The 10,814-nt window shown below is 30.3% G+C and overlaps 1 protein-coding gene and 1 long non-coding RNA gene across 2 annotated transcripts; both read right to left on the bottom strand.

Moving 5' to 3' along the window:
- Nucleotides 1–292: 292 nt before the first annotated feature.
- Nucleotides 293–1,681, bottom strand: LOC142238577 (uncharacterized). The gene is made up of 3 exons (XR_012722764.1): nt 1,353–1,681; nt 973–1,287; nt 293–908 (listed from the first exon to the last, which is right to left on the bottom strand). It is a non-coding gene; the product is annotated as an uncharacterized LOC142238577 (long non-coding RNA).
- Nucleotides 1,682–7,685: 6,004 nt separating this feature from the next.
- mdlc (RING finger protein mdlc) lies at nt 7,686–8,966 on the bottom strand. The gene is made up of 3 exons (XM_075290322.1): nt 8,814–8,966; nt 8,038–8,755; nt 7,686–7,981 (listed from the first exon to the last, which is right to left on the bottom strand). The coding sequence occupies exons 1-3, from the start codon at nt 8,911–8,913 to the stop codon at nt 7,798–7,800; spliced, it is 1,002 nt and encodes a 333-aa protein (XP_075146437.1). The 5' UTR covers nt 8,914–8,966; the 3' UTR covers nt 7,686–7,797.
- Between the last annotated feature and the right edge of the window lie 1,848 nt (nt 8,967–10,814).

The following is a 10,814-nucleotide window of genomic DNA, read 5'->3' as shown; positions in this document are numbered from 1 at the left end:
TTAATTATATGGTCTCGGTAAAAAAAGAAAACAAACACACATTGAGAGAGCTTCCGTTATCATCAATATGGCCCAATAAACACAAACGTTTGAAAAATACTAAAATTCAATAATTTTTCAAACATTTTTTCAAAGGATTAGGGTAATATTCAAGTTGAGAAATTGTTGAGAAAATCGCGTTCTCAACAAAAAACAGACATTACCCTCAACAGTAAAAATCAACACAATAGCAATAATTTCTCAATTGTAATCCTCAAATTGAAATGCATCGCTACTCAATAATTTCTCAAACAGTTTTCAATGTGAGAAAAATAAAAAATTAGCATTGTTGCGAATACTTTCAAACCACAATTTGTATGAAAGTCAATCCTAGTTCTAACTGAAAGTCAATACTAAATTTCTAGGGATTTTGTTAATTTTATTATTTTTTTCGTTAACAAATATAATAATCTTAAAAATAACATTAATAATATATAAAAATAATAATATAATACCAATCAAAATGTAATTATCTTATTAAACGTATTAATAAATAAAACTATGAATACAACTTTAAATATCTTAAACATTTTTACATGTATAATTCCATTTCCTCCATAATGTTGGTATCAAATAACTATTAATTAATATGCTGGCAATTTGAAATAATTACTATCGAGGAACTTGCTGGCTTGTGTGTTAGAATAGATTCCAGCAAGAGGAAATCACAAAATATCAAACTGATGACGGGATGTAAATTGATGTAATGCACATTTTCATCCAGAAGTTCTTGATATAGGAATTGTTGCACTTTGTTTTAATTGGTTGCACTTTGTAAGTTTTCTGAAAACTTTTCTTTGTTGTTTCCTTCATCGGTTTTTCATCGGCCAACATCTTTCAAGAATATACCATCCAATGATTTTAGTTTTCTGCAAAACAATCGAGTTTTGTGATTTCCATTATGTTTTCATTTCACTTTTTATTTTGGCTTACCAATTTGTATTTCTTCCAACTGACCACGTACTTCGTGATTTCCTCAAGAACGTTGGTGTTACAAAATTGTTATTAAAATACTGGCAATTTTCAGGAACTTGATGACCAGATAATTGGAATAAATTTCCAGCAATTTCAATTCACAAAATAACAAATTAAACCGATGATGCGATGTAAATTAAACTATCGATGTGATAAGTTTTTTTGGTTGCACTTTGATTTATGGAAACTTTCTCTTCTCGATAAGCCACTATCATTTTTCATCGGCCAGCCTCTTAATGTGTCCAAGAATCAGCATCCAAATATTTTAGTTGTCTGCAAAGAGATTTGAGTTAAGTGACTTCCTTAAAGTTTTCATTTCGTGTTTTAGTTTTACTTACCAATTATTATAAGCAATTTCAATTGATTATTAAAAAATTTCCACATTTTTGTATTTCTTCCACGAACTTTGTTGTTCAAAGTAGTATTGAAAACCATGTGGTTTTTTCATTGCATTTCAGGGTAGTGTTTTGTCAAAGTTTTCTCCAATTATCTTCAACACATTTTCGAAGTTTTCGTCAACATTTTGCCAAATTGGTTGTAATTCGCAAATAATTTGAAGATGTATTGAAGATGAGCTGTTTCAAGTCAAGTTGAATTTATGTTGAAAATTATATTTACCCTCAAACTGAAAAGGTGTTGCATTTGAAAAACGCTCATCCTGTGTTTATTGGGGGGTTACATGCAGGGCTGCCAATTTAGCCTATTTATTGGCATTTTGACGATTTTTGACTCCAAAATTAGCAGTTTCCGATTTTTGCCTCGAAAATGACGATGTTTATTCCGTTAAAAAATTTGGGAAAATCGAGCGAATTCGAAATCTGAACCGATTTCGATTACATTTTGCTTACTTTAAGGGTGCTTAATTGTCTTGTATTAAATTTTAAGACGACCGGTAAATAGGCTCAATACGACCCCATTTGTTACAATCGATATCTAAATTTGATCCGATTATTCCAAATTCGGTAGCATTCGTCCTTGTGGATGTATTAATTGTTTTTAATGTTTAGAAGCTGAAATTTAGAATATGCAAATAGTTACTGCACTGAAAAAAAGCATGCCCGGCTCCAAAGATTTTGTCTTTACTTTAAAATTTTTGGTAGTGATTCCGAGAAGCGGAGAATACAAGTAAGGATACTTTTAAGACACAATTCTCTTTTAAATATGGGGTTTGTGTACTTGCTTCTAGGAAGCAAATTTTAATTTTTCGCTTTTTCAACTTTTTTCTTCAAAGTCCTTTAAAAACTAGTTAACGACAACTCTATTTTTGAAATTCAGACTCGACTTCCAATTCAATTAATTCCAATTTCATTAATTTTAAAGACTTTTTCTGAATTTTTAAAGTCAAGTTGACCTTAATCCCAAAAAACTTTCTTTTATGTTATGATACCCATTTATAAGTCAAATCACTTAATTATAAGGACAATACGACTTTATTGAAAAGTTTATCGACTTATGGACAAAGAAAAAAACTTTATATTAGAGAAATGCGTCTTTTATGCTAAGCAAAATTTGCATTCGTATTTTAAGGACATGAAATCTTTGGCCTCACGACAATAACCTTTTTTCAGTGTGGATGGCGTTCGCGTACTTTTCAGGTTAGGTATAATGGCAGCCCCATATTTCAGCCTCACTTAGACTATTCAGTCCATTGTGAGATCACAGTGGTGAACTTCTCTCTACACTGAAAAAAAAGCATGCCCGGTTCCAAAGATTTTGTCTTTACTTTAAAAAATTTGGTATTGATTCCGAGCCAAAGAAGCAGAGAATACAAGTAAGGATACTTTTAAGACACAATTCTCTTTTAAATTTCGGTTTTGTGTACTTGCTTCTAGGAAGTAAATTTTAATTTTTCGCTTTTTCAGCTTTTTTCCTTCAAAGTCCTTCAAAAACGAGTTAACGACAACTTTATTTTCCAAATTAAGAATCGACTTTCAGTAGAAATTATGCTATGTTTCAAGTAAAAAACCTCTTTAAAATAAAGTGTTGAAAAACATGTCCTATTTTTGAACGAATTTTTTCTTTGTAGTCAAGATGCAAAAAGACAACAAATTTAAAGACAATTTCACTAAATTTAAAGAATTTTTCTGAATTATTAAAGTCAAGTTTACCTTAGGCCAAACATTTTTTCTTTCATGTTATGATACCCATTTTTAAGTAAAATCGCTTAATTATAAGGATAATATGACTTCAGTGAAAAGTTTATCGACTTTTGGGCAAGGAAAAAAACTTTAAATTAGAGAAATGTCTCTTCTATGCTAAGCAAAATTTGCATTCGTAGTTTAAAGACATGAAATCTTTGACCTCACGACAATATTATTTTTTGTGTGTAATCATTTCAAATTTCAACATAATTTTAATTGTATTGACAATCAAATTAATTGATATTTTTTTTTTTGTGTGTTAAGCTCAATGACAAGGGGCCTCCTTTTATAGCCGAGTCCGAATGGCGTTCCACATTGCAGTGAAACTACTTAGAGAAGCTTTGAAACAATCAGAAATGTCACCAGCATTACTGAGGTGGAATAATCCACTGCTTACCACTGCACCACGATTTTTAAAATGCAAGTGCCGATTATGACAATTTTTATCGAAAAAAGTGACGATTTTTCTTGAAATTTTATTGGCAGCCCTGGTTGCATTCGTTTAATATCCGCTTCCTCTCTTTGCTCAACAGGTTATTTCATTATCACCCAAAAACTAAAGTAGTTCGTGTTGTGTGTTATGAAAATTTGCTATTTTGGTAGTGCTGTGTGTGTGTTTTTTTTTTTTTTGTGGACAGTGTTAAAAAACTATACTCATGACAAACATACTCGCCAAATAATTTGAATAAATCCAATTGGTGCTTTACATGTAAGTTTGTTTAATGTTCAACGATTTTAAAATGCTTATTTGTTGTTAATGGAGAAATTCATTTTGTCCAATACATAACAGTTAGATCACTTACGTGCTGTACTGTTGTGGAAGTAGTTTTAGTGAGTATGAAATTTTGTGTATTTAGTATTTCTTCACACACACCCAAGCTTGAGCGAGCATACATTGCTTGTGGTCTACCGTTCAACTCCATTCTACATTGCTTAACAGTGCTCACCACAAAAAAAAATTGTGAGATAACATAGTGGTGATTAAAGCATAGGATTTGCAGAGCATCACCCTCGTTGACAACAGAAGAACGGCAGGGGAACAAAAAACCCAAAACTGCTAGTGAGAAAAGAAAAGTTGAATTTTATGTTCTCTTCCGATAAAAAAACACAAACACTGAGAGTTCCGCTTCCTCTCCTTACCTAACAGGTTATTTTATTGGGATCCAAAATTGAAACTATCAGTTAGTTATTTATGCTTGTATCGTTTAGTTGGTTATGTGTGTTACGATAATTTTCCACGGACGATATTTTTATAGTTTTGTGTTGTACTTTATTTCTTCTGTGGACTGTATAACAGTGTTTATACTCATGACAAACATAACATACTCTCCAAATAATTAGTGTTTTCTATGTAAGTCTTTACTTAAATCCAAATGGTACTTTACATGAAGTGTTTTGTTCTCAGTTCATAGCTTTTAAAATACCATCATAAATTTTTTGTTATATGAAAAATTAAGTTTTTACCAATACATGATTGTTAGATCATTTATGTGCTGTACTTCGGTGGAAATAATTTGGATGAGTACATAATTTTTCGTTATTTACTAGAAATACAGCAGTAACCGTAAGCTGTTCTTGTGGTAGGAAAACAAAATAAACTTTGTATGTCTTCGCACATGCATACGTTCCATACGTAGTATAAGCATATATAACTTGAGGTCTTCCGTTCACAGTGAAGGGCAAAAAGCACCAAAAATATAGTATAAATTCTAACATACTAGTTCCCACCATAGAAACTACTCCAGCCATTGAAAACTCAATCAACAATTTGGTGATTTTTGGAAATCAACAAATTTCTTATAGAAATGAAATTTTCAGAAAATTTCCTATAGAAATGAAATTTTCAGAAAATTTCCTATAGAAATGAAATTTTAAGAAAAATTATAATAAATTCTATAATTTTAAGAAAAATTCTAATAAAATTTCCTATAGAAATGAAATTTTCAGAAATTTCCTACAGAAATGAAATTTTCTTATAGAAATGAAATTTTTCAGAAAATTTCCTATAGAAATGAAATTTCTCAGAAAATTTCCTATAGAAATTAGATTTTTAGACAATTTCCAACAGAACTTAGATTTTCAGCAAAATTTCTAATAAAAATAAAGTTTCCAGTAAATTTCCTACAGAAATGAAATTTTCCTATAGAAATTAAATTTTCAGCAAAATTTCCTATAGAAATGAAATTTTCAGAAAATTTCCTTATGTTAGAAATTAAATTTTCAGCAAAATTTCCTACAGAAATGAAATTTTCAAAAAATTTCCTATAGAAATGAAATTTTGTCAAAATTTCCTATAGAAATTAAATTTTCAGAAAATTTCCTACAGAAATGAAATTTTAGCAAAATTTCCTATAAAAATTAAATCTTCAGCAAAATTTTCTACAGAAATTTTCAAAAAATTTCCTATAGAAATGAAATTTTATCAAAATTTCGTATAGAAACGAATTTTTGTGAAATTTTCCTATAGAAATGAAATTTTGTCAAAATTTTCAGCAGACTTTCCTATAGAAATTAAATTTTCAGCAAAATTTCCTACAGAAATTAAATATTGTCAAAATTTCCTATAGACATGAAATTTTGTCAAAATTTCCTATAGAAATGAAATTTTGTCAAAATTTCCTATAGAAATGAAATTTTGTCAAAATTTCCTATGGAAATGAAATTTTGTCAAAATTTCCTATAGAATTGACATTTTGTCAAAATTTCCTATAGAAATGAAGTTTAGTCAATATTTCCTATAGAAATGAAATTTTCAGAAAATTTCCTATAGAAATTGAAATTTCAGAAAATTTCCTATAGAAATGAAATTTTCAGCAAAATTTCCTACAGAAATGAAATTTTCAGAAAATTTCCTATGGAATTTAAATTTTCAGCAAAATTTCCTACAGAAATGAAATTTTGACAAAATTTCCTATAGAAATAAAATTTTGTCAAAATTTCCTATAGACATGAAATTTTGTCAAAATTTCCTATAGAAATGAAATTTTGTCAAAATTTCCTATAGAAATGCATTTTTGTGAAATTTTCCTATAGAAATGAAATTTTGTCAAAATTTCCTATAGAAATGAAATTTTGTCAAAATTTCCTATAGAAATGAAATTTTGTCAAAATTTCCTATAGAAATAAATTTTTGTGAAATTTTCCTATAGAAATGAAATTTTGCCAAAACTTCCTATGGAAATGAAATTTTCAGAAAATTTCCTACAGAAATTAAATTTTCAGCAAAATTTCCCACAGAAATGAAATTTTGTCAAAATTTCCTATAGAAATAAAATGTTGTCAAAATTTCCTATAGAAATGAAATTTTGTCAAAATTTCCTATAGAAATTAAATTTTCAAAAAATTTCCTATAGAAATGAAATTTTGTCAAAATTTCCTATAGAAATGAAATTTTGTCAAAATTTCCTATAGAAATGAAATTTTGTCAAAATTTCCTATAGAAATTAAATTTTCCAAAAAATTCCTATAGAAATGAAATTTTGTCAAAATTTCCTATAGAAATGAAATGTTGTCAAAATTTCCTATGGAAATGAAATTTTGTCAAAATTTCCTATAGAAATGAAATTTTCAGAAAATATTCTAAAGAAATGAAATTTTCTAATAAAATTTCCTATAGAAATGAAATTTTCAGAAAATTTCCTACAGAAATTAAACTTTCCTATAGAAATGAAATTTTGTCAAAATTTCCTATAGAAATGAAATGTTGTCAAAATTTCCTATAGAAATGAAATTTTGTCAAAATTTCCTATAGAAATGAAATTTTCAGAAAATTTCCTATAGAAATGAAATTTTCAGAAAATTTCCTATAGAAATGAAATTTTCAGAAAATTTCCTATAGAAATGAAATTTTCAGAAAATTTCCTATAGAAATGAAATTTTCAGAAAATTTCCTATAGAAATGAAATTTTCAGAAAATTTTCTAAAGAAATGAAAATTTGAGAAAATCTAAAGAAATTAAATTTTCAGAAAATTTTCTAAAGAAATGAAAATTTCGGAAAATCTATAGAAATGAAATTTTCAGAAATTTCCTATAGAAATGAAATTTTGTCAAAATTTCCTATAGAAATGAAATTTTGTCAAAATTTCCTAAAGAAATTAAAATTTCAGAAAATTTACTATAAAAATGAAATTTTATCAAAATTTCCTATAGAAATGAGTTTGTCAAAATTTTTCGTGTGGTAATGAACTGGAGGAACAACTCCGGGGAATGAATTAGACGTTGATGGCTGCACCAGTGATGAGAAGGAAACTTTGGCATAAGTTTATATAGAGGGAATAACTTTGAAGGTGGAAAAATAAATAATGCTCAGCATTATTTATTTCTAATGAACTGTCGAATAAAAACAATGTTTGACTAAGATTTATTGTTCTTCAAAACAATCTAAATCGCTTTAGCATGCTACTCAGTTACTCTTATTCAAATATGGACTACATCCCTATAAATATTTCGAAGATATTTTAAAATGTAAAATGCTCTGAACCTTAGAAAATATATAAATAAGCCAATGTTGTAAATCAAGCAATTAAATATAGGTTTTCTGTTCCGGAATGGATAACACAGATCCAATAACTTTATTGTAGCAAAAAATCATTTATCGTAAATATCCATAAGAAATAAACACGTCGTCGTTTTCGAATCTGCTTAATCACTTTCATCAGAATCGTTATGGTCATGATCACCGCTTTCATCTGGCATGTTTTTAAGTCGTGCCATAAGCTCTTTGGCTGGATTGAAAATGCCATTGGTTTGTTGTGAACAAATGAAACAACGTTGAGACTTTTTATACTGTTCCAGGGCACATTTTTCACAAAAATAATGCTTGCATCTAGAACAAAGTAATTAACCTTAATTATAAAAAATGCAAAATAATTCCTTACTTACTTTGTCACAACTGGATTAACAAAACTTTGACGGCATATGAAACATTTAAATGGCAGTGATTCTTCATCAGAATGTATTTCGTATTTAGTATCATCATCATCGGATTCACATTCACCTTTTTGTTGAGCAGCATGATCTAATTCCAATTGCCATCCGGCTTTATAATCACTACGATCGTGTAAAAATTTGCAACTATCACCAAATCCACAATAGCCCGTTTCTTTATAATCTTTGCAGATATCCGGTTGATAATCCCAACGGACAGTGGCTCTTAAGTGAGCTGGTGCTCGAATAGGACCTTTTCGTACCATACCTGAACTAGCATTACCAGCGGCTGTGTCTTTTTTCTTATAGTACTGCGTGTAATTGTTTATACCCCTATAGATTTTATCATCTTCTTTGCCCTCAAGTTCTTCATTGATTTGTACCGATTTTTGGTGTATGGCCTGAGCATCACGATCTAGTTCTGTATCTATTTCCAATACTGAGGTGGCACCTTGATCTTGTGGCCCATTTGGTATGGCCGTACGTTTGGATTTATATGAAACGGAAACTTTATTGTCTTCATCACTTTCGTCACTACTACTCGAACTATTTTTATCATTGCGTTCTCTTTTTGAACTTAAGTGCTTGGTGCTTTGAAAATTTGGATTGGCTCTTTTTCGACGTTGCTCCATCCGTATAACGGCAGACGTTTGTTCTTGGTCACTGCCGGCATCTGCGATATGAATAGTTACATTAAAAAGAGGGATATTTACAACAATATAACTATTTACCAGATTCATTGCTTGATTCCTGCTTTTTACGAAATACTGGCTTTTTAATGTTACGTTTTTTAAATCCAAAACTGGAACCAGTAGAAACTTCCTCGGACATTTTTAATATCTATTGTCGATTGTTTACAAACGTTTTTATATTTCCTCTTCTTCTTCTTCACAATAAACATATGGATTTGTTTTTAAATAAATCGGATGGTGTTGCCACCTGTCTAGGTAGTTATGCATAAGGTAGTTATGCATCTTGCTCACTAAAACGGGCCAATTTCTCATTTTCGAAACGAAAGCTTTTGTTCGATTGGAGTGACACTTTAACAATCTCTAATTGTGATGGGTAAATGTGCAAAAAAAATAAAGTATTTTCTATCACTATTGTAAAAAGAGTTCTTTTGATATTTTGTGAAGAGTGAATAGCACTACTTCCTAGGTTCGATGATTCTTGTCGATAATACAGTTTTCACATGCATTTCATTGGGAGCAAAATGTACAAATTCAATATCATTTCGGAGCGCCCGTTGCATGTCAACACGTTCCTCTTAATGCGCCATACAGATTATAATACTACGTTCGCACTAGACAAGAAATCCTCGTAATGCGATTTACAGACTATCAGTTATTCCGGACGACAATGCTCGTGTCGAACATATCCCATATATTGTGCACATTATGAGTTAAGTCCGAATGCATAATCGATACTGCTACATGTTTATGGGATCGATAACACATTTACCGATTATTTAGTCATCGCCGACAAGTCGTATCGATTCGACACACTGTAAGATTCTTATAGTCTGCACGGTGTATAAAGCCTGCTCTAGTGACAAAATTGGTTTGGGTGTCAATAATACAGTTTTGCCATGTATATCTTATGCAGCTTTTGTAAAATTGCCTGTTGCATGCCAAAAAGGCATTTCGCCAATGTCCCACGGAATGTTTTTGCTTTCTTGTGCTTACCGGCCTTTAGCGCAAATTTCGTTTGCGTCTCAGTAACGCAGTTTTGCATGCCAATAATACAGATTTGCTATGTATTTCTTATGGAAGAAGAACGTAAACAATCGATTACAACTGCCCACTTCATATTTCGCTAGAGGTGCATACTGCAAAATAAAACAAGTAAGGAAAGTCTAAAGTCGGGCGGGGCCGACTATATTATACCCTGCACCACTTTGTAGATCTAAATTTTTGATACCATATCACATCCGTCAAATGTGTTGGGTGCTATATATAAAGGTTTGTCCCAAATACATACATTTAAATATCACTCGATTTGGACAGAATTTGAAAGACTTGTACAATATATATAGACTCAAAATTTAAGTTGGCTAATGCACTAGGGTGGAACACAATTTTAGTAAAAAAAAATATATGGGAAACATTTAAATCTGAAGCAATTTTAAGGAAACTTCGCAAAAGTTTATTTATGACTTATCGCTCGATATATATGTATTAGAAGTTTAGGAAAATTAGAGTCATTTTGACAACTTTTCGACTAAGCAGTGGCAATTTTACAAGGAAAATGTTGGTCGAAATCAGAAAAACATATATGGACGCTAAATCTAAATCTGAACCGATGTCAACCAAATTTGGCACGCATAGCTACAATGCTAGTTCTACTCCCTGTGCAAAATTTCAACTAAATCGGAGTTAAAAATTGGCCACTGTGGTCATATGAGTGTAAATCGGGCGAAAGCTATATATGGGAGATATATCTAAATCTGAACCAATTTCAACCAAATTTGGCACGTATAGCTATAATGCTAATTCTACTCCCTGTGCAAAATTTCTACTGAATCGCAGTTAAAAATTGGCCTCTGTGGTCATATGAGTGTAAATCGGGCGAAAGCTATATATGGGAGCTATATCTAAATCTGAACCGATTTCAACCAAATTTGGCACGTATAGCAACAATGCTAATTCTACTCCCTGTGCAAAATTTCAACTAAATCGGAGTTAAAAATTGGCCTCTGTGGTCATATGAGTGTAAATCGGGCGAAAGCTATA

The sequence above is a fragment of the Haematobia irritans genome, chromosome 1, assembly GCF_050003625.1.
Source record: "Haematobia irritans isolate KBUSLIRL chromosome 1, ASM5000362v1, whole genome shotgun sequence".
NCBI classification, from domain to species: domain Eukaryota; kingdom Metazoa; phylum Arthropoda; class Insecta; order Diptera; family Muscidae; genus Haematobia; species Haematobia irritans.
The sequence above is the reverse complement of the archived record's forward strand: the minus strand, read 5'-3'. Positions and strand labels throughout refer to the sequence as shown.

Bases quoted from the DNA above. Each gene is read 5' to 3' on its own strand.
- mdlc (XM_075290322.1), bottom strand. From the start codon at position 8,913: ATGTCCGAGGAAGTTTCTACTGGTTCCAGTTTTGGATTTAAAAAACGT. The intron at 8,756-8,813 runs GTAAATAGTTAT...TTCATATCGCAG, and splicing joins GGAATCAAGCAATGAATCTG to ATGCCGGCAGTGACCAAGAA. The intron at 7,982-8,037 runs GTAAGTAAGGAA...ACTTTGTTCTAG, and splicing joins GTTAATCCAGTTGTGACAAA to ATGCAAGCATTATTTTTGTG.